The following is a 22,849-nucleotide window of genomic DNA, read 5'->3' as shown; positions in this document are numbered from 1 at the left end:
TACTCTCTGGCTCTGCTCACCTCGCTGGCCCCATCTCCTCCTCTCCCCATCGCTCTCTCTCCTCCAGCCCTCCAGCTACCCGGCCTCCAACGTGCCAAGCACACGCACACTGCAGGGTCTTGTCCTTGCTGTCCCTTCTGCCAGCATGGCTCCCCCACCCCGCCCCAGATTGCCACATGACACCCCCGTTCTTCATGCTCTCTGTCTGATGTCAGTTTATCGGGGAGGCTCTTCCCAATCTCCTCGTATAAAATAGCACCCCCCGCCCCCCTTTTGCGCCTGTTGTTTTTCTGGGCAGACCTCATCACCACTTGACACTGATATATTCCTGTGTCTTGCCATTCTTCCCATCTAGAATGTCAGCTTTGTCTGTGTTGGTCACTGTTCTGTCTTCAGGGGCTGGGACAGAGGAGGAGCTCAGACAACATGGCGGGTGACTGAATGAGTGAGCCCCCCTGGCTTGGCCACCGACTCACTGTTCATTCAACTTGAAGCCAGTCAGGGCCCCCTCTCTGCCTTATTTCCCACAGCCTCAGTTTCCATATCTGAAAAATGGGGGGAGCGTAACTCACAGTGCTTTGAGGAGTGAGCCAGAGCGCGTGCCAAGTGTCTGTTACAGGGCCTGGCCCAGAGTCAGGGCTCAACAAACGGCCAGTGTCTTCTACGTTCTCTTTCCACCCACGAAGGCTGGGACCTTCTCCGCCTCCCCACCCCTGACAGTAGCTCACAGCCAAGCCAACGGGGGCCTTAGATCCTGGGTTGCGGGATTTCTAAAAGAGAAGTGAGGCATCCAGAGAGGATCAGAGGGATTTTTTGGGGGGGAGGTGGGAGTGGAAGGAGAAGGAGAATTCACTTAGAAGACATGAACTAGTGTAGAGAGAGGGGTCGTGTGTGTGTGTGTGTGGGGAGGTGGGGGTGCCCATACAACGCCTCCTCTCTCTCGGTTGCCTGCAGAATTCCAACACATCTCTTCAGATTCGGTTCAAGTGGACTGTCTCCAGAAAACTTTCCCTGGACATCCCTCCCTCTGACTGCCCCCCAGGCCCAGCACCTGTGCTCACCCCCAGATCGCAGCCATGCTGTTATCCTCATCCCCTTGTCTGCTTAAATCATCTCTGTACACCCTGGGGGCCCGAGTCATGGGAGGAACACCCACCAAATGTTGGATGAATGAACAAATAAAACTGCTCCTTAGGTGGGTCCCCTGTACCTGCTTGCCTTCTGCCTGGCAGCCCCCCACCCGGTTTACGAGCGGGATGTGTGCGTTTGATTGAGGTCTGGCTTCCTGTCCATGCCGAGTTTGCTCTGCAGCATCCCCACGGTGGGGCTGGGGGTTCACCTGGCCTCTGGTACAGGAGCTGCTCTCAAGGAACGCGGCCGCGGCCGGTGTGGGATGTGGCCAGTAGAGGGCAGCAGTGTCCCATGTCCCAAGCCCCTCTCCAAAAGACTGGGCTTTTCTTCAAGACCCAACTTCTCATTTTCTCAGGAGAGCACTGCACGAAGCCTCACCCCCTTCCTGCGCCCTGATTCCAGCCGGTCTGGTCTGCGACAATCCGGTTTTACCCAATTCAAAATGAGTCCCAATACAGAGACGTCTTGCATCCCTTGTTCTTCATGAATTCAGTTCACCCCAGACTCCTAAAGCCCAGCGTGTGCATTTCCTTAGATTTGAGGTGAGAATGGCTGGGGAGGAGAGCGGTGGATGGTCATCCTGCCTCACTGCTGGTGGAACCCATCAGTGAGTCTCCCCCCCCCCCCCGCCCCCATCCCCGGGCAGGCAGGCCTGAGCTCCGGTTCTTTCCTCTAGTGCAGACTACGCCAGTTCCCCTCCTTCCTCTGCTTCCACGGGGCTGCTGTGGTACAGAGCCTGGCCCCCCCAAGGCCCTGGGCGAATGCCTACTTCCGGCCCCCTCCCTGCTTCGGCCCCTCCCGGCCTATTTGTCTTGCTTCTCTCCTCTCCTCTGCTGCTGCACTAACCGCAGATGGGTCCTTCTCTCTCCCACAGGAACACGCGAGCAGAGAGTACAGGAAACTCCAGGGAAAGGGGCAGCCCCTCCCCTAGCTGCTCTGGCTCGAGCTGAGGCCTGCAGGATTCCCAGGGGCTCACCTGGCGGCTGGGATCCTCCTCGCGGAAGATGAAGGGACTGTGGAACTGTCTTTGCAAGGCTGCATTGATCGTGATCTTCATCAACTTGTACTTGAGCTGTATAATCAGAGGCCTTGTCAGAAGCTGACCCTGCCCCTGCTGGGACACCCCCCAGCACCCACCACCTTCCCTTGTTTCCTTGGAGTCTAGCTCAAGTGCTCTACTTACTGCTTTTAGGGACCTCAACCACAGGTTCCCCAGCAGATGGAAATTGATCTCCTGGTTGGGGGCCAGCCTCACGTTGCAGTTGATGGAGACTACGTCAGAATTGCTATGATTCTGAAAGAGGAGGTGGGTCTCGGGGTGAGCGACCGGGTTCTGGGGGAGCAAGGGAGGCAGCTGGCCCAGCCATGACCCAAGAATGTGAGCAGGGACTTGGGCCACCAGAGAGATGGCTGAGCCCAAGTTTTGCTCCTGGGGGGGAGGAGGGGCAGAGGACGGGGACAAGGAGAGGTGGGGGGTGGGGGGACACATGGGCTGGAGGACAAGGTAAGGATGGCATAGCCAATGCTCGTCGAGGTTGTGTGTAATCGCGTGTATTCCAGGAGCAGAACTTTGGTTCGACGTTAGGGAGCCTATAAATGTCATCACCACACAAACAGATTAAAGGAAACAATTGTATGATTACTGTAACAGATGCAGAGAAAGCATTTTAGGAAATCCAACTTCTGGTTATGGTAAAAACTCCCAAGGAACTTCCTGAATCTGAATAAAGGGTGTTTATAAAAAACCTATGGCAAGTATCATATTTAATAATGAAAAATTAAAAACAATTTTTTAAAAATCAGGTTCAAGGCAAAACTGTCATCATTTCTATTTCCCACTGTCCTGGAGGTCCTAGCCAGAGCCAGAAGATGAGAAAAACAGTTTATAAGGATCGAATGGTAAAACTAACACTGTTATTATTTACAGATGATAACCATCTCAACAGGAAACCCAAAGAAATCATCAAATAATCAGAATTTATTAGATTAAACTTGTTTGTGTCTCTCTCTTGCAGCCACGCCAACCCCCCCACCCCCCAAGCCCAGTCTTCAGGAAAGTACACTACACTCAAAAAAGGCTTTGTCTGAGGTGCTCGTTTGGGGAAATAAAACCCAAACAGCTGAGATGTTTGCTTGGGGAAGAACAGTGAAAGCATGCTCAGAAACTGCTATCTGGGGGGCAGTGGCAGCCCTGGGAACATAAAGCTGGAAACTAGCAGGTGTCTTGGGGAGGGCCTTGGGAGGTGACATGAGCTGCCCTCCATCTCCGGGGACAGGCAGGACCCAGCTGGGATGGGCTCAATGTCTCCAAGACAAGCCAAGTAGGTCCTGGCCTTCATAGCCTTGCTCGGTCTGGGCTTCCCCTTCCCTTTGCTCTTCCGTATCCTGCTGGCCCTTTAAGGCACAGGTGCCAGTCCACGATCCTGTTCCTTTACTGGAGGTTGTCTGATCTGCTGTCACTCTCTTGACACCTGTCATAGCCTTGTCCCCTCGCTCCTCTGGCATCCACTCTTATGTGCCCTGCGAGATGGTGAGCTCATTAAGAGCAAGACGTATCTTTTCTTTATTCTGTTTCCTCTCGGTTTGAAGCTCTGGTGGCCAAGCCCCGGGTAAGGGGACACTCACCAGCTGTGGGGCGCGGGTCAGGTCTTCCTCCGTCGGGGCGTGTCGGTACTCGGTGCTGTTTCCCCAGATGTTACAAGACGTGTTCACCTGCACAAGGGCCACACGCAACCAGCCTCACAACCAGCCCTGGCACGCTCAGCAACCCGGAGGTGCTCTCCTCTCCTCCTCTCTCCCGAGAAGGCCCTGCTGGCCCGGGGCCGGGGAGGAGGAGCTGAGGTCTGAGGACTTGGGGACCCCCTCGGGGTAAGTTTGTCTCCTACGGGCCCCCTCCCTTGAGGAGGCTCCCGAGGGCACGGTACCTGGTCAGTAAGGAAGTCCCTCAGCATCAGCAGGCGGTTGCCCCCCCTGGTGGCGATGGGGACGGTGATCTTCATCATTACTCCGTGGATAGGGAACAAGCCCAAGTTTTGGATCTGTGGCCAGAGAGGGGAGGAGTCAGGACGTCCAGCAGCAGCTGGGGGGGGGGGGGTAGGGGGTGAAGGACGAGGTCCAAGGGGGCGATCCCCCCAGCCAGGTTGGGAAGCAGGCCCCTCCAAGCCCCCTGGCATATTTGCTCTGCCAAGTCACTGCGGGAGCTGCGCGGACAAAGGTGCGTGAAAGCCCCGAAGCGGCCGGGCTCCTGGAGGCTGCGGACAAGGCGGTGGGGCCATGAGGCTGGAGAGCAAGAGCACTTCCATTCTCAGCCTCTCTTGGCTGTGGGGATTCTGTAGCCTGGTGCTGGTGGCCACCCTGGGCCGCGGTCGGGGCGGAGATGGTGAGAGCAATGCATTTATTGCGAGAGCGAATCACTGATTAACGAGGGCTCTAACTGGTGAGCCAGCGACGTGCACGTCCTAGCCGTGACGTACCCCGTGTCCGAGCAGTGGTGATTCCAGGCAGGGCTCTGGACTCAGAGAGGCCGGTACACGGCCCAGGGCTGCGACCGTGTCCCAGCTGTGTGGCCTTGGGCAGTCGCGAAACCCCTCCTGGACCAGCCACCCAGGTACCAGCGTGTCTGATGCACCGTTTCCGGTGTCAGCCTGCCCCGGGCTCTCACGCAGAGTTCAGGGGTTGGGGGGGCTGGCGCGGGGCCCACTGGGCAGACTGCTCAACTGCCCCCTCATACCCCTTCTCGCTCCTTCCTCACACGGGGACAGAGACGAATGCCACATTTCCCAGCCTCCCTAGGTAACTGGCAGTGTGAGGAATTGCCAAGGAGTTTCTTTAGTACGGAGGGGTCTGCTCTTCTCCCCTTCCTCCTTCCTGGGATGAGAGTGTGATGGCTGGAGCTGCAACTGTCTTGGACTATGAGGTGAACCTGAGAGGCTGACAGTGGCATGTCGAGGATGGTGGAGCAGACCCAAGACCCAATCCTGAATGATTTTGTGGAAGCTGCCAACCCTGGACTTCCTTCATGGAGAGAATAAACTCTGGTCCATTTAGACTACTGTTTTTTATATTTTTTAAATTATATGTAGCCACACCTAACCTTCACCGATAACATCCTCCCAGTCCAGCCCCATTCTTTTCTTTTAAGATTTATGTATTTTTATTTGAGTTGGGGGAGAGGAGCAGAGGGAGAGAGAGGATCTCAAGCAGACTCCCCGCTGACCTTGGAGCCTGATGCAGGGCTCGATCTCATGACCCCGAGATCATGACCTGAGCGTAAACCAAGAGTCAGATGCTTAAGCGACTGAGCCCCCCAGAAGCCCCCCATTATTTTCTAGATGAGGACTGAGAGGCCCAGAGAGGGCAAGGAACTTGCCTAAAATCACAGTGACTGGGTAGCAGGGCTGGGGCTGAACCCCAGGCACTTGCAATGATTCCAGACTCCTCCCCTCCCAACCGGGGGATCCTCAGCTCTTGTCCTTCACTCTCTGCCTGGCTCCCTGCCAGCCTTACCTTGAAGACGCAGCTGAAGGGAGGCCCAATGCCGTCGTACCTCTCCAGTGAGCTGTTGGCCTTGACCTCGTAGTGGCTCAAGCTACTGCTCCTGCAGGGACAGAGGACAGGGCCGCCGTGAGCTCAGGCAGTGGGGGCTAGTCGGATACGTGCACGAAAGAGGGCGTGGGCATGTGCCTGGCTCCCCTGGACCACAAAAAAGAGGTTTCCTCTCGTGTCCATGGGGAGTGGGAGGCCTGTGTCAGGAAGGATTCAGAGCCTCAGCAGGAACGCGCGCTGAGATGGCTCAGCAACATCTGCGTCCTGTGGGGGATGGCCACGGGCCAGAAGAGCCGGTCGTTGGCCATCCCCGGCCTCTGGGGCCATCCCTGGCCTCTCTGCCCAGGGGCACGGCCTCTTTGGAACACGAACGCGCCCACTCTGGCCTGTTCCAGCCTCCGGCGGTGGCCACGGCAGGGCCTGCGCCTGCTTTCTCTGTGGTTGCTAGTCCGACTTTTCCATCCGCCTAGGGGCTCCCAGAGGACAGGGGTGGCCGGTGGGAGCACTTTGCCCTGCGGGGAGGAGCATTTTCGCACGTTTGCTGTGGAGAGTTGCTGGTGCAAGGTGGTAACAAAAAGCAGACGGACTTTTAGTAGGCTTTAAGACTATTTTAAAATCTCTCAGACCATGCCCCCTCTTAAAGCCTGCCCTGGGGGTGGACACGTCCCGCGGCCCCGGCCCTCCCCCGCCCCCCACGGGAGCTCCCAGGAGGCCAGCTCTGTGTCTCCTCCTACCCCCTGTGCAGCAGGGCTGAGGGGGCCGCACTCTCTGAGCCCTCAGGGACACCCCTGGCTCCGTCTCATAGTCCCTCGGCACTGCAGCCCGGCCCTTGAGACCTCTGGTCCTATGAGGGCCCCCCCGAGGGTGCCCCGTCTTAGGTCTCACTTCTCTCGGGCCTCCCCCAGCCCGCCCCCCGCCCCTCCGCCGCCCACCTGGTGAAGAGGATGTCAGCCTCATATTTGAGGTGGAAGCGCAGGAGGGCCATGTTGTCTTCCTTGGTGCTCTCGTCCTCATCGCTGTCACTGCAGGGAGAGCCACGTGGGGCGGTCGGGGTGGGGAGCCGGCACACTGCATGGGCTCAGCGCAGCCCCTTCAGATGGGCAAAGCAGGGATGAGTGCCCCCCCACCTCCCAACTTACAGGTGAGAAAAGGAAGGCTCAGAAAGGCTGCATGAACTTCCCAAGGACACACAGCAACTGGGAGCGGGACACGGGTTTGTTCTCTTTCTTGGTGTTCTTTCTGGGGACTTCTCTCCCCTTGGGCATTTTTCCATTTTAAAAGACCTTCCTTCCCTTACCCTCGGAGGATAACCCCCGCCTTGCCTATCTTCAGGGGCTGCTGTGAGGCCTGACGATTATACGTACGGTGCTTAATAACTGAAGGCTTTAAAAATAGCTGCCACAGCAATCGCTCTATAGAGGTCAGGGTATTATTATTTCTATCCAAGCTGCCCGAGAGTACAGAAGGCAGCAGGTGGGCGCCCCCGTGGTCAGGGCCAGCAAGGACGGCCTGGGGGCGATCCCAGGGGCACAGGGAGGAGCTGTGGCTAGCAGGGGGGAGCAGCGAGCAGAGCCCAGCGGGGGCACAAGGAGCAGGCGACGCCCAGACCTGCCAGCCGTGAGCCGGATCTCCAGGTGGTGAAGGAAGACGGATTTGCTGAACTCAAAATCTAGCCGGAAAGCCACCTGCGAGGAAGAGGTCCAGTCGCTGGAGCTGGGGCGGCCGGGAACTGTGGGGTCTGGGCACAGCCAGCCCGCCCGCCCCTCCCTGCCCCTGCCCTGGTTCCCCGGGGGGGCGGGGGGAGGGTAGCTGCTGACTGGGAGCTGCCCGGGGCCGGGGTCGGGGGCCGTGAGGGCTGCTAACTGGGGTGCCGGAGTGCTGTGAGCTGAGCTCGGGACCTCGGGGTGCAACCATAGACAACAGCTCCTCAGATGGGGTTTCTTGGCTCTGGGGCCAGCCGTCCTCCCCCTGGACTTCCTTTTTTGTTTTCAACTATAGGCAATTAGCAAGCAGCAGGTCCAGCTTCAGGATCCTGCAGGAATTCCCGAGTGGGGAACTTGATGGCGGGAAGGGGAGGTGACCATCACCATGAGCCACAGGATGCGGGGCCGGAAGCCAGTGGGAAGCCTGCCTCAGCGACCCCTTCTTCCCGTGTGCGGTGGGGTGAGGCCAGCAGAAGGGTGAAGGCTGCCTCGGGCCACCCAGCAGGTCAATAAGGCACCTGCCTCCTGGTCCAGCGGTCCTCCCACTACTCTGATAGCCCAGTCCTGAGCTTCCCTTGGCCTTGGCCCAGGACTCCGGCCTGGGTCCCCTGACTGTGGCCCTGTGACCTCTGACCCTCCTTGCCACCTCCCACCCCACTCTGGGGGCGTTACAGGGACTTTGCACAGACCCCGTGCTCTTCCCAGGTCTGGCTCTCATGGGGTTTCCCAAGGAGACCTTGGGGCCCCATTCTTGACTTTTGTCCTAGTGGGGAGGTTCTTTGGCAAGGATTCTCCCCCTCTCCCCCCGGCCTTGCAGACCCTGGTCCTGGGAACATGCTGTCACTCTACTTGGCTCTTGCCTCAAGTTCCCTCTGTCTGATTCCTGCTCTACAGGCAGCCTGGTCTCAGTAGGGTCTTTTCTTGCTCCAGAACCTTCAGTGGCTGCCCACTGCCCCATGGTGATGGGCCAATGCTACCTGATCTGGAGTCTGGAATTTGGAGATTCTCCTTCCTGGAAAATTTGCTTCTCCCCTCACACACCCTACCCACTTTCCACTTGCCCTTTCAAGCACATGGTAAGTGCTCACGAAATGTTAATTTTTCTCCCAATCTCTCCGCGTGCATGCCGCAGGATGACAGAGGCCGGACTTCGAAAAACTGTGTTAGGATAAAGGACAGCAGGGATAATTGCCCATGAGGTGGTGGGAGAGTGGGGGGGTGGGAGTGGCGGGGCTCCCTCTGAGGTGAAGGGGCCTGGATGCTCCCTCGGGGTGGGCTGGCTAGTTAGGTCATTTGAAGTCATTTCCCGGGGGGAAAAACATACTTAAAAGCCATGCTCAGGCATCTCCAACCTTCCCCCCTTCTCCCCTCTGTTCATTTCCATTTCCCTTGCCTCCCCAGTGCCTCCCAGTACCCGCCCCAGTCCCGCCCCCACACTGCCCCCAGCCTCAACCTTGGCCTTGGCCCGGAAGAAGGGGTAGCTGACATTGCAGACTTTCTTGTGGAGTCTCCTCTCCTCGTTCACGCACTCGATGCTGCCTTCTGAGTCGTCCTGGGGGCAGGTGGGGGGCACCGCGGGTGGCAGTTAGGAGGGCCAGAGACCCAGGTCTGGGGGTCACCCGTGCCGCCCCCGCCTACACAGAAGCTGTAGCACAGGTCCTTGGAAGGAAGCTGGGACCCCGGGGGCCCCGGAGACAGGGGTGGCGGTGGCTTTGAGGGGGAACTGTCACCAGGCTCCTGGGCCTCTCTGAGTTGCGGCCCTGCTGGGCCAGCACGGGGGTCCGCTCCGCACGGGTCCTGAGGGGGGGGACTCCCCCACGGCGCTCTAGCTCGACGCTGCTGGCTGGCTGTGCATCTTTGTGTGCATCTTTGAGCATGCATATGCACGTGTGGATGGAACGGCATGTCTGCGTAGACTCCGCATGCGTAGGTCTGCATGTAGGCCCACGTGTGTGCATGCGTCCGGTGGCATGTGTGAGGAACACGTGCGTTTCCTTGGGTGTATAGGTAGGTCTGTATACTTTTGCATGTGTGTGTACAAAGTGCACGTGATCAGACTAACACCTTTGTATCTGGCTGGGTGGTGGGGGTTGGGGGGGCAGCCTGGGGAGAGGAGTGCTGGTCTCCCAGCTGTGAGCAGCTCCTGGGCTGGGGCTGGTGGGGCGGAGCCAGGTTGCGGGTTATCCCCACACACCACCTGTCGTGTGTGTGGACGCAGCCCCTTATGGAACACACTGACCACCTCTCTTTGCCTCTCTCAGTTCCCAAAGCCTTTCTATGTCATAGACACAAAATCCCACGATGCCTGCCCCCTGAATAGTCACGGCAGTGTACAGTCTGGGCCAGGGAAGCAGTGAAAGGGGAATGCAGGTTTGGGGCTCAGTTTCCCCTAAATACCCCAATTCGGACAGATGCAAAAGTCTCTGGGCAGGACAGGACTTGGAAGGAGGACCATCACATGGGCTCCTCATCTTCACTCTGGATTGTGGGGGGGCTTGGCAGTGGGGTCTAGTCCTGGGCCTGATGGAGGGACTGCCTGGCAGAGGTTCTGGGGGGTGGTGAGGACAGAAGGGTCCCGTGCCTGCCCCACCCCACACTCTGGGCTCCATGCTGATGCTCTGAGATCACTGAGGGTGGAGACTGTGTCTGAGGGGAGCTGGGACCCCACCCCCCCAGCACCCACACAGGACAGCGATGTCCTGGGTTAAGTCGATAATCCTGTCTCAGGGACTTCTCTGTGCTCATGCCCTTCGGAGTTCAGGGCCACCACAGCCAGCGCTCAGACACTGTGGATTTCCTCGGAGCTGTGTGGGGCTGGAGAAGCCTGTGTGGCCTTCTGGGAACCTGCTCTGCTGCTTATTAGCTGTGTGGTCCTGGTCAGGCCCCTTAACACCCCTCTGTGCCTCACTCTCCCCCTCTGTAAGATGGTAATCAAGAAGAAACGGGAGCCTGTCGGGCAGAGGAGGGAGGGAGTCCAGGTTGGGGACCACGGTGGGGAGGGCCTCGGCATGAAGGCAGGGGTGCCGGGAAACAGCAGTGGCTGGTGGGACTAAGGGTGTGGGGGTGAAGGTAGAGGGGGCAGGTGATGGATGGGGAAGCGGGACGGGACTTGACATAACAAAGAGTCTGGAATTTGTTGCGAAAGCAACTGGGCATGATAGGAAATGTTAAAGTGGGGAATAACCTGTCTGGTTCTTGTGAGAAGGGCCCTTTTGAGAAAGCCCGAAGGATGAACTGTGGGCAGATGGGGTGTACGAGCTGGTGTGCACCCATGTGGGGGGTGTGTGTGCGTGTGTGTGTGTGTGTGCGCGCGTGCCCCTAACGAGGGCCAAGGACACAGGCTGAAGGACCTTCCTCCCCACATTCGGGAAGGGCTCAGACCCCCCTTTACCGGTGGTGCTCCCCCCGCACCCCCCGCCCCGGCCACACACTGACTTCACCGGGGTCCCTTTAAAAGCACGCTGACGCAGGCCGACCCCAGACCAGATCCGGTGGAATCTCTGGGAGAAGCCTGGCCACGGGGATTTGTAAGCTCCCGGTGGTTGTAACGTGCAGCCAGCCAGGCCTCTCGGCTGGACCCCGCCATTCCTGCCTCCACTCTTAGCTTCGGGCAGGCTGGCCGGGGGCTGAGGTCTCACCTTCTGGATCAGGCTGGCAAACTGCAGGTTTGTCGACTGCGAGATATTTAGGACCGTGCTATAGGCGTTCTCGCCTCTGTTCTCCAGCACGGCCTCCACTGGGACCCGCCGGCGTGTGCTCTCGATGATGAAAACCGTGGTGTCGAAGGACAGCGTGTAGACGGAGCAGTCCTGCACGGTCTTGCCCAGCACCCTCTGGCAGTACTCCCTGCAGGACAGAGGCCACCAGGGGCCAGGCGCATGGAATGGGGAGCTCGGGGCCAGGCCTCTCTACTCTACTCAGTGTATTTCCCTTTTGGCTTTGGCTACCAGGAATCTCAGAGCTAAATATAGAGACTACTTTGATGAGTAAACTAGATGGCTAGACGGTTTGCTTCTTCATCCTTCTACAGGGTTTGTATGTGTTATTTCTACTTAATGTATATGTCTTCTAGCTCAATCATATCATAGCTGGGTAAAGGTAGAGGACGGATTATTTGAAAATAAATGACATAAATTTCAAAGAGGACATTTTTCATGATTTTTCCTTGTATGCTACTTTTTTTTTTTTTCTCTTCCAGGAGATCGTGGGCACCCTGCTCATCCTCTGCGAGTCTCCTTAGCTCAAGCAGTCTGTCACTGGGCCACACAGGTCACCTAGTTGGGGGCTTGGAGGATGAGCAACCAGGATCACAGGTCCTAGTCTCCACCTTTCATCTGTTTGGTAGTAAAGACTCCAGAGAAAGGATTTCTTTTCCTACACGAAGTTTGAGGAGATTGGATAGATGAGTACTTTTCATTTTGCCGAGGAAGTCACTGAGGCCCAGAGAGCGAAAGGACGTGCCTGAAGTCACACAGGAATTAGACGCAGAGCCCGGGCTAGACCCAGGCTCCAAGTTCAGTATTTGATCCATGCTGCGTCCAAGCACGATATGCAAGCAGACATCCAGTGCCCGGGGAGCCTCGGATCTACTAGCAGGGAAGGAAAGGAGGCGGGGCGGGGGGGTGGGGGGGTGGGCAGGGAGGAGCCAACTCACATGGCTGTGGGCAGATCACTGCGGGCATCCAGCAGGAGGTCAGGGACACAGTGCTCGTCCTCATTGCAGCCATTCCAGAAGGGCACCTGCACCAGGGAAAAGCAGGGCGGGGTGGCTGGTTGGTTCTCTTTGCTGCTGCCCAGCCTTCACCCCCGCAGCATGCAGGCTCCTCTCTCCACCACACTGGACATGGGCTTTGTCTCGTCCGCCCTCCTCACAGACACCACCCTGCCGTTTCTCGTGCTTTTGCATACATACTCCCTTCTTTAAAACATGGCTCAAAACTCAACTCCCCCTGGGTGTCTTCCAGTTCTCAGCCGAGCCGGGAGCACAGAATACCCACCCCCGCCCAGCAGGCTTTTACGGATCACCTGCATTGGGGGCAAGGTCTTAGGTACTGGCAGTACTGGATGAGGAAGACACAGCTCCTGGGAAGAGTGGTGTGTGAATAAATAATTATAGCGTGACATGTGCAAGAAAAAAATATTAGAAATCTGTGTGACGAATAGGAGAGGCAGAGGGGAGGAAACAGTTATTTTGGCCTGTATGTGGTCAGAGAAGCCTTCAGGGAAGAGAGAGTATGTGAGAGTTCTGAAGAATGACCACGTTAGCTGGGTGACCAGAGGGGCAGGAAAGTCGAGGGGAAGGACGAGCCTGTGCAAAGGTCCTGAGGCATGAAGCAGCACGGCGAGTTTGGGAAATGCTGAGTGGTTTAGCGTTGCTGCATTTTGGGGTGGAGAGATGGGTGGGGTCCGTTCTTATAGGGCCTTGGGGTCGTTCCTTGCAGCTGACAGGAATCACTGACCGCTGTAGGCAGGTGAGTATCCTGCCAGACCTGCATACTGAAGGCTCCCTCTAGCTGCTGTGGGTGGATGGACTGGAGGGATCAAGGCTAGAGTCAGGGAGACCACTGAGGAGGCTGCTTCAGTGTTCAAGCAAGAGATGATGACGGTGTTGGAGGGGTACTGGGTGTGGAGGGGAGACAACAGGTTAGGGCCTCCAGAGGGGGGGTCCATAGGACCTGGAGTTCATCAGCACTAAGGGGCCGAAGGGCCCAGGATGTTGGACGAGGTCCTTTGTTAGTGTCTGGAAGGAGGGCTGCACCATTCGTTTATAAACAGAGGGGTGAAGTTGAGTTCGGTTCTGTGGTCCTGTGGTCCTTCCGGGTCAAAGTGCTCAGCAAGCAGGTGGGTGTTCAGGTCTGAGGGCTGAGGAGTACAGCTGTCCCTCCTGAGGATACAGCCGAAACCCAGGGGAAGGGAAACGGAGCCCACCCCGATCAGAAATTCATGGACTTTTCTCAACGGTGAGCTCCTCAGCCTCACTCAGACCCACACGCCGCCCCCAGCTTCCCCATCGCGCGGTGGATTTGCAGCTAGGAGCAGGCACGCGGCAGAAAGGGCAGCAGAACCATACAAAGTAGGGCGGCATGAGGTCATCTGCCAAGGGACAGGTGGAAAACACTGGTAGCCCGCAGGGGCCTCACTGTACCCTTGCACCCAGGTTCACCTCGGTGACTTCGAGTCTCCGATGAGATCCCCCCACCCCCACCCAGCTTCCTGCTTACAAAGGGTGCAAACTGTCCTCTAACCTTCAGAAACATCTCCATCCAGTTGATTAGAAGGAATAATTAATGTGATAAGCACTGCTGCACTCAGTGATGTGGAACAGCTCATTCCCCCAGGAGGCGAGATACTGCAACGCTAGAGAAGCACTGGGGGCCGAGCGGATGCTAAATAAGAATTTGCAGAAGAGCGCTGGGCGGAATGTTTCTCATTCGCTAGAAACTGGGGGCGGGGGGGTGGGGAGGCTAGAAATCCAGATTAACAAGATTTTTGGGAAATTTAGCTGCTACCTGAAGCCCTCGATAATAGCGCCCAGATTATTCTTCCTTTTTAATTTTTTTCTCTTTACACGTTCCCTTCAGCCTGCCTTTTTCACTGCCGTCCCTTGGTTATATCGTCAGCTCTCCTGGAGTGGAAGGCCACTCTTCCCACTCTTCCCACTCCTCCCATCCCCGCAGATCTGAATCTGGTCTATTCCTTAGGGCCCGGCCGAAAGCTTCTCTCTCCGGGAAGTCTTCCTGGCCTGTCATCTGATTGCTCAGTGACACCTCCTCTGAGCTCACTCCCCTCTTGGCCCTGGCCTCCAGCCCTAACTGGCAGCCTGCACGGGGGTCTCAGTGTGGGGCGGAGCGAGCCCTGTACATCGATCTGCACCATGGGCTTCGACTCGCTCGGGGATCTCAGGGCAGGTTCTCATTCGTTCGCCCTAGCGGCTCTGTAATTACTGCGGTGGGGGACGGTAGTGACTCCGCGCACCAGCTCACTGACGTCTCCAGCTTGGTAGTCCGAACCCCACCCCCTTCTCGAACTGTGTAAGACAGCCTCTCTTATATGCTGGTGACGAGGAATCAGGAGAAAGGACGCAGGTGTGAGGGTCCAGGGCTGGGGGGTGGGGTCTGGGAGGGCGGGGAGGGCGGGGGCGAATGGGAGCAGAGAGGGGATTTCGGAAGCCTTGCTGCTCCTCAAAGTTCAGGAATTAGGTATTAATTTCACGAATTTCGCCTGCCCTCCCAGCACAGCTCAGGCAGAACTAAACTGCGGCCTTTTCTGTGAGTGGGATGTCTGCGGAGTAGCAGGTGGGAGGAGCACGTGAGTGTTCCATACCAGAAAGTTCGGATGCCCCTAGAGCCAGGGAATAGGAACTGCGGTTGAGGGGGCCCGACCACAGCTGCAGAGCAGGCTCTAGGTGGTTGACTCCCGTGCTCTGGCCCCCAGTGCCCTCACCTGTACGTGAGGGAGGCGGGCGATAGAGACCTAAGGTCCCTTCTGGTTCTGTGATTCTCCAGAACCGTCCAGTGCTCACCCTATGCTGGTGATACGGGGGATCCTCGAACAGGAAAAGCCCCGTCCTTCCCCTCAACTTGTTCACAAGTTGACAGCGGTAGGAGAAGATCTCCTTTGTACCCAGGGCGCTCTGGATCTGGGCTTCGGGGAGGAGGTGGGGTCGGAGGGACGGAGCGCCCAGGTTGTGTGCCCCGTACATGGGGATGTACCGAGACTCGCAGGGTGGTGGGCCAGCCGTCGTCCAGCACCGGGCCGTGGTCGGGATCCTCCAGGGAGTACTCCACCCAGAAGGTCACTGGTTTCACGTAGTCAGCAGTGTCCTGTGTGGGAGGAGATGAGGACGGGGTGAGGGGGCACGGAGCACCCGTTTCTGGGCCAGGACACGGAGAGAAAATTTCCAGTTCCCCCAGGCGGGAGGGCAGCCTCCCCGCCGGCCTCAGGATGAGGCCAGGATAGAGGAACGTGCTGGGTGGCTGGAGGTTCAGCAAGCCCCCGCTCAGCCTTCAAGGCTGGGCACCCATCCCCCGGCGCCTCGGCCTCCGCGGAGCCAGACAGCACCCACCACCCCGTGTGCACAGCCCACTTCTCAAGTGGCATTCGGAATATCTCCGTGTGCAGGTCTCCGTCCTTCAGAAGCCCCTGGCCCAGCCCCAGCACTGTGACAGGGTTCACGAGCATGCTGAATCAATGGATGAACAAATGCATGAGCAAAACAGGGGTTGTTCCAGTGGTCCAGGTGTGGAGGGTAAAGAAGGGGATGCTTAGAGATGCCTACAAAATCTCCTGCGTGGAACCTAAATCCTGACGTGATTGGCTTCTTTGTATCAAGGCAGTGGCTCTCAAGCTTGAGCTTGCATCAGAATCCTCAGGGGGGTTCCAGCAACACAATGAGGGCTGAGCCCACCCCCAGAATTGCTGATTTAGTGGGTCTGGCGTGGGGCTTGAAAACATGCATTTCTGGGGCACCTGGGTGGTTCAGTCGGTTGGGCGTCTGCTTTTGGCTCAGGTCATGATCCCGGGGTCCTGGGATTGAGCCCCGTGTGGGGCTCTCTGCTCAGTGGGAAGCCTGCTTCTCCCTCTGCCTCTGCCCCTGCCCCTCCCCCCCGCTTGTGTGTGCGCGCTCTCTTTCTTTCTCTCTCAAATGAATAAAATCCTAAATAAAAAAATAAAAAGAAAACACACATTTCTAACAAGTTCCCATGTGATGGGGCTGTTGCTGTTGGTTCGGGGGACCACACTTTGAGAACCAGTACACAAACACATTGGAGGGGGCCACATATTAAGAGACACAAGGACTTCCCACACTTACTCATTTTTCTGCCTTTTGGCCTTTGAACTACAGGGGGCAGGTGGTGGGCTCTGAGTGACCCCTGCTTGTGTCTCCAAGGCTGGAGCTGTGGCCTGGGTATTTGGAGTTTCTGGATGGGGCAAAATTCTCATCCTCTTCCTTATCCGTAAAACCAGGCCCCAGGTGCCCGCCGGTTCTCCACCTCCTCCAGGCTGGCCACCCTCCGTTCCTCCTCCCGGCTCACCCCCACCAAGGGTCAGTCTTACCTGGTCCTCAGCGTTAGCCAATACCTGCTTCCATCCCCTCTAGCCACGGCCCGTGCGGGCTGCCCCTGTTCCCTCCGTGAGACCTCACCGAGCCCACCTCCCTCCTCAGACTTCACCCCCTGCTATAGGAACAGTGAGCATCTGAGCGCTGGGAAAGAAGGGATTTCAGAGAGGCTACCACGAGGTGGTAGATAGTGTGTCTCAGTAGCCTTTTCTCTGGGGCATGAGTATGGGGCGGCCAAGGTCCAGGACACTGCACCCTGGCGGGGCCTCCCGAGGTGTGCTGGGGGCTCGAAACCAGCCTGGTACCCGCTGAGCACCTCCTCCAGCTCTGTGTCCCCTTTCTGTGTGACTTGCTCCCTGGTGGTGGGGCTGCTGGGTGTCAGGCTCACCAGGACATGGAAGTTGATCCGCTCACAGTGTTCCTGGCCGGAGGAGAGCAGGACGGCTCTGTTGGTATATCGGTCCCCGCCCTCATCCAGGTGGGCCCGCGGGGCGTAGCGCCTCTCATCCATGGTAGCATTGTACCTGATGCCTGGAGGAGGGAGAGGGCAAAACCAGGAAGGTGGAGCCACAGGTCCACCCAAGACTCTTTGCCTGTCTTCTGAGAGAGCCTACTGAAAGCCAGCCTCCTCCGGGAAGCCCTCCACCCTGGCCAAGGAAGAGCTGCTCTTCTCCCCTCATGAGGCCTAGTGTGGGTGGGAAACTCCCAGGTAGAGATCGAGTGAGAAAGGAGAAAAAGAAGGAACCAAAGAGAAGTGAGGCAGAAGGAGGAGGAGTGAAGAGGGGGCTGACAGCGAAGGGAAAGAGAAAGAGGAAGAAATGCAGGAGAAATGAATGGGTGAGGGGCCAGGGCGTTGCCCTCATTTGAGCCCCCGCTGGAGTCCTGGACCTCCCCAGCTCTCCCTTCCTTCACCTTCCTGGGCTTGCCCTTGCCTCTGGGATCCTGTCAGGCCTGGCTCAGAGCCCCCACAGGCCGCAGTTCCCACCCATGAGCCCCTCCCACCGGCTCCTTGAACCTAAGACTCCATTCTGGGGTTTAAAGCCTGCAGCCTCCTTCCCTTCAATGGGGCTGATCTTTTGCTACATCCAGGAAAGGCTTCGTCTCTTCGCCTAGACCCCAGCCAGCCCTCTGGGTGCACCAGGTCCTCGCACCTTTCTCCTTTTCCATAGAAGGTGAAAAAGACTGCAGCTGCCCAGGCTGGCCTTTCTCTCACCCCCACCCGCACCCCCACCCTTCTGGTGGGCCCTGCTCCTTGGCTAAGAAGCTTTCGGAAATCCCAATTTCCTGCCCTGGGCCCAGTCCCATCCCAGAACCTGCAGCCGTCACTTTGTGTGGCCTCGTGGGCCCAGGGCTGCCGCCTGGGCTGGAAGTGATGATCCTCAGAAGGACCTGCCGCAGCCGCGTGCCCACTCTGAGCCGTGAGCACTGAGACTGGGGGCTGCGTCTGTCTGACCCCCCTGTTTCCTGCTCCCTCTCCTGGCTCTGCCTCTTCTTCTGCATCCAGGCTGCTCCAGTTTGCTCCACTGCTCCCAGTTCCCTGTTTCGACCCAAACTTTGCACCCCAACTACTTCCTTCTTCCCCTGGCCTCTCCCTTGTTGCTCACGGCTGCTCACTGCCACCCTCACCCTGGCATGATGTCCCCTTTTGGCTCCTTGGAATTAGATCGGTAAGTGCAGTCATCAATGTGGCTCAAGGTGCGACCTGGCCCTTAAAACCCATTTCAGCAGAAGCCCAGGTTTTGAAGCTGAGCAATCCCAAAGTCCACAAGGGAGATCGGGGCTGGGGGCTGGGAGGGGGCTGTAGGGGAGGGGCCTGGTTTACCGACTGTGTCCGTTTCGAAATGGGGTGCCAGGAAGACGGGCGTGAAGCAGAGGAAGGCGGCCAGGCAGGTGGCATCCCTGCCGCTGCGTTTGCAGTCTCTATGGAAGATGTTGATCTTGGACGGCTCAAAGTGGAGGCTGGCATTGATCTGAACCACCGGACGGGACCTGGAGCGGAGGAACGGGTAGCTGGGGGGTGGGGCGCTCTGCTACCCTTGGGACCCGGAGGGGGGAGGGGGAGAAGGGGGGTCGCAGATGGAAATGGAATCTGCAAACCTTTGGGGGAGGGCAGAGAGGGGTCCCAGATGTTAAAGTTTGGGCAGAAAAGTGACAGGTGGGTGGAGGGCAGGCACCTAGCCCCGGAGGCAGCCCTTCATCATGTCCTAGACGCTGTACTCGCTGCAGACCACACTGACTTCCTTGTGTCTCCCCATTCCATCCCTGGACATTAATTACAACAATAGGGAGAGTTTTAAGAAATCCTGACGCCCAGTTTGCCCTCCAGGTCAAATCAAATCAGAATTGGCATCAACATGTCTGAGGCCGTGCTTCTCAAATTTTAATGTCTGCACGTCTCTGGGGCCGTGGGGGGATCTTTAAAATGCAGATCCTGATGCTATAGGTGGGCATAGATTCTGCATTTCCAGTAAGTCCTCAGTGACGCTGTTGCTGTTGGTCCGGGACCAAACTTTGAAAAGCAAGGTGTTAAAGCTCCCAGGGGATTGCAATGTGCAGCCAAAGTGGAGAACCACCCCCTGTTGTAGAGATTCCCCACCTATCGACCCGACACTACCCTACAGTTCTCAAACTGGGCTGCCCATTGGAGACAAACACCTGGGGAGTCTTTAAAGCTTACTGCTGCCTGGGCCCCTTCCCTAGAAATTCTGCTTTAAGTGGTCGGGGTAAAGCCTGGGCTACGAGCCTTTGCAAAGTTCCCGGTTTGGGACAACATGGATGGACCTAGAGGGTATGATGCTAAGTGAAATAAATCAGACAGAGAAAGCCAAATACCATATGATTTCACTTAATATGTGAAAAGTCTAAAATCTAAAAAAACCCTAAAATTCCAAGAGGGGTTTTTGGATACCCGATTGCTCTAAAATCTCAGAACGCTGTTGGGAAGAGGGATTTGGACTCCAAAACAATTTACAGTGATTCCTCAGAAAGGAAATGTGTCATCACGAGAGGATAAGAACAGGGTGAGTTGGGTTGACGATGATTAAAGAAAGGGACAAATGTCCTAAAGCATATCTTTAAAACCTGGTGTCCATCATGACCCTCAGAAGACCCCGAGAGCGAAGAGAAGCAGGAGAACCAACCACAAAATCACAGCGTTGCCCAGGGCGCCCACCGCCAGGTCGACCAGCCCATCCTCGTTGAGGTCCAGTTGCCCGTGGATGCTGCAGCCAAAATACTGGAGGCCGGGAGCCAGGTCGGAGGCGGCGATTCTCTGCAGGAAGTGGGAAGAGAAAGCTGGTGTCGGCACTGTTGGCACAGGGCAGGGCAGAGTGATCCTCAGGGAAGCTATGATGGGGAGCACTGGAGAGAGCCCATTTGGAACCATCGGGAAGCTTCCCCAGCCCAAAGCTATCCCCTCTCCTGGTCTGTGATGGCACCCACCATCCAGTCATCCTTTCAGATTAAGATATTGTGTCTTAAAAGGGTTCCCCATTAAGGGTAAGTCCCTGTTGCTTGGCAGATACCACTCCACCCCCCGTCCCTGGTATCTCTGACCATGGTGTATTAGACCACCTTACTAAGAAAATACATAGGCAAAAATGATGACCCGAGGGCATGGGACCTGAGACGGGTCCCTCTTGAGGGGAGCAGGGTTTCTAGCACGCGGCATTTCTAGGGAAGAGCAAGTCCCTGTGGAAATTCTCCACTCGCAGTCAACCTCATGCATGCGTGTGTGGCGGGCGGGGGGGGGCGGGTGGGGAGAGTGAGGTTGGGGTCCCTGAGGTTTCGTTTTTGCGGGGGAGACAAAGTTAAGCAGGGAGAGGGTGCCCACAGGGGTGATGGGAACAACGACCCTAAGACAAAAGCACCCATTTCGAAATCCCAACTTGGGGCAAGTAGAGCTAGGACAGATTGGAATCCTTCCCTGCAGGACACAGAAGAGACTCCCACACGGGATGCCTGAGCCCTAGCGGCCAGGACACCTGGGCCAGCTCCAGCCCTTTACTGGGGCGCCTTACCTGCTTCGGCGTCTTTAGGAGGCTGGCTTGGAAGCCGTGGAAGATGTAGATGGCTCCTCTGTGGTTGTCCTCCAGAGGGGCTCCCACCACCACATCGTTGTAGGAATCTTGATTGAGGTCCCGAACCGAGGCGATGGAGGACCCGAATCGGGCGTTCTGGTAGTTGTGGGAATCCTTCAGCGTCCCATTATAAACAAACCGGTTCTGCAACACCAGGGGTGGGACAAGGCTCAGGGGGATGAGGCAAGGGCTGGCAGCACCTTGTCTCCACCCCACTGTACCCCCGGAACCCCCTCTCTGGCTACCTAAGCCCAGCGACAGAGGAGGGTCCTGTTGTCCCCGGCCTGGCTCAGCAGGAGGGCGCTGGCCTCTCTGGGGTGGCCCCGTTTCCCTCACGGACGCCCGAGTGAAGGCGGGGGCGGGGTGCCCCCCGCCGCAGTGGTACCTGTCTCAGGTTGTAGACGTACACTCGGCCCTGCTCTCGGCCCTCGCTGAAGTACATGGGGGCGCCCACAAGCAGGACATCAGTCACCCCGTCGCCGTCGATGTCCACCGAGGTGATCTCACTCCCGTAATAGGAGCCTATCTGCAGCACACAGATGGGGGGGCCAGTGGGCTGGGCTGTGCGGGGAGCTGGGGACACCCTTCCACTACGCATCCGGTCCTCCCCTTCTCACCCCCCCGCCCCCACTCCCCTCCCCTCCTCTCCCGTGGAGTGGGTGCTCGCCTGTTTTCACCGGGTCCCACCCTGCCCTCTTTTCTCCTTCTGTCATCCACCCCGCCCCCCTTCTTTCTTTCCATTGGTTAATTGTCTTGATTGCCATTTGCTCTGTTTGTGAGCAACACAGTCTCATGGCAAAAATGAGCAATATCAGAAAAAGCTATGAAGAAGATAAAAGCCACCCATTGTCCCAACATCCAACTAGAACTCCCATGAACGTTTGAGTGTATTTTTGTCTAGTCTGTTTTGTCTAGGGTGTGTGGGGCTTGTTTGTGTGTGTGTATACCGTTTTACCCTTACAATCTGGGGTCGTAATATATATATGGCTTATATCTGATTTTTTAAAAATTATTTATTTGACAGAGAGAGACACAGCGAGAGAGGGAACACAAGCAGGGGGAGTGGGAGAGGGAGAAGCAGGCTTCCTACAGAGCAGGGAGCCCGATGCGGGGCTCGATCCCAGGACCCTGGGATCATGACCTGAGCCGAAGGCAGATGCTTAACGACTGAGCCACCCAGGCGCTCCTTATATCTGATTTTTAAATCAAACAATGGCTCATGAGCAGTGTCTCCCTGATGTGTTATATTTTTTCTTACAATCTGATCATTGGTGGTTCTGTAATATTCCAAACCACATAGGGGCCACGTGTGTATAATCAATCCTCGAATGGGACATTTGGCTTGTTTCAATGTTTAATATTACGAAAAACTCCAGGATTAGCACCTTAGAAGGGGAATTATGGTTTCTTTTCAGCATTTGAGCACCCACTGAACTCCTCTCCCCCTTCAGGTGCCGTGCCCCCCACTTCAGTGAGGGTGCCATCCACTTGTTCAGTCTGAAACCTGAGGGTCCTCCCTGGTCCCACTGCCACCTCTCCCACCTGCAGACTCCCAGCAAGCCCTGCCTGATGTGCGCCAAACTTGCCTTGAGTCTGCCTACTTCCCTCCTCTACTGCTTCTTCCCCAGGTGAGGCACCTGCCGAAAGACCCCCTGCCTCACCCTCCAGTCCACCCCCACGGGCAGCCAGAGTGGCCTCTAGCAGCTGACCGCACCACTCCCTTGCTCTTGGAGAGGGTGCGGGGCAAGTCCAAATTCTTCAGCGTGACCCTGTTGGACCTGCCTCCCTCCCCCCCTAGCCTCTGTGACCCCCACCCCCACCCCCGGGCTCCACCACTTTCTCCGGACATTCTCAGTGATTTCTCCAAAAGCCCAGGCCCTGGCTGGGTTCCAGACTTCCCTCTGTACATACTTTTCTCTTGTCTGCACTCCTCTTCCCTTCTCCCTCCCTGATAATGTCTACCATCCTCAGGTCACTTCCTGTTAGACTCCCGCCCTGCCCTGCCCTGCCTGCAATGGGTACCCCTCCTTGATGTCCCCCCCAGCCCCATACCAGCACCTGTTGCCCCCACGGAGAGCGGGCACTGCGCCTACTGTGTCCCCTCCAGGCCTGGGTATGATGATAATATAATAAATACAATAAATGTTTATTGGACCAGTGGGTCACTTGGGAAGGATGAAGGAGTCCTTTCCACAGACAAGCCCCGTGTGACACACTTCACAGCCTCAGTTGTGTGAGCCTCTTGCTACCTTAGGAGAGATCACTGTCCTCATTTTACGGGGAATGAACTGAAGCTCAGCGAATATGAGTCGCTTGCCCAAGGTCGGAAG

At 57.1% G+C, this 22,849-nt stretch overlaps 1 protein-coding gene across 1 annotated transcript in view; it reads right to left on the bottom strand.

The window, feature by feature from the left end:
* Nucleotides 1–22,849, bottom strand: part of ITGA11 (integrin subunit alpha 11) — a 110,511-nt gene that overhangs the window by 3,277 nt on the left and 84,385 nt on the right. Inside the window, exons 13-28 of the mRNA XM_036087083.2 lie at nucleotides 20,905–21,045; nucleotides 20,460–20,663; nucleotides 19,581–19,711; nucleotides 18,263–18,429; nucleotides 16,829–16,971; nucleotides 15,092–15,202; nucleotides 12,034–12,119; nucleotides 11,018–11,225; nucleotides 8,833–8,931; nucleotides 7,285–7,361; nucleotides 6,609–6,698; nucleotides 5,638–5,728; nucleotides 4,056–4,169; nucleotides 3,757–3,843; nucleotides 2,315–2,425; nucleotides 2,108–2,203 (exon numbers count right to left, since the gene is read on the bottom strand). Of these exons, the coding sequence (XP_035942976.2) occupies nucleotides 2,108–2,203; nucleotides 2,315–2,425; nucleotides 3,757–3,843; nucleotides 4,056–4,169; nucleotides 5,638–5,728; nucleotides 6,609–6,698; nucleotides 7,285–7,361; nucleotides 8,833–8,931; nucleotides 11,018–11,225; nucleotides 12,034–12,119; nucleotides 15,092–15,202; nucleotides 16,829–16,971; nucleotides 18,263–18,429; nucleotides 19,581–19,711; nucleotides 20,460–20,663; nucleotides 20,905–21,045 (1,956 nt within the window). The remainder of the gene's footprint in view (nucleotides 1–2,107; nucleotides 2,204–2,314; nucleotides 2,426–3,756; nucleotides 3,844–4,055; nucleotides 4,170–5,637; nucleotides 5,729–6,608; nucleotides 6,699–7,284; nucleotides 7,362–8,832; nucleotides 8,932–11,017; nucleotides 11,226–12,033; nucleotides 12,120–15,091; nucleotides 15,203–16,828; nucleotides 16,972–18,262; nucleotides 18,430–19,580; nucleotides 19,712–20,459; nucleotides 20,664–20,904; nucleotides 21,046–22,849) is intronic.

Source organism: Halichoerus grypus, chromosome 8 (assembly GCF_964656455.1).
Source record: "Halichoerus grypus chromosome 8, mHalGry1.hap1.1, whole genome shotgun sequence".
NCBI classification, from domain to species: Eukaryota; Metazoa; Chordata; class Mammalia; order Carnivora; family Phocidae; genus Halichoerus; species Halichoerus grypus.
Note: the sequence above shows the minus strand (reverse complement) of the source record. Positions and strands in the feature narration are given on the sequence as shown.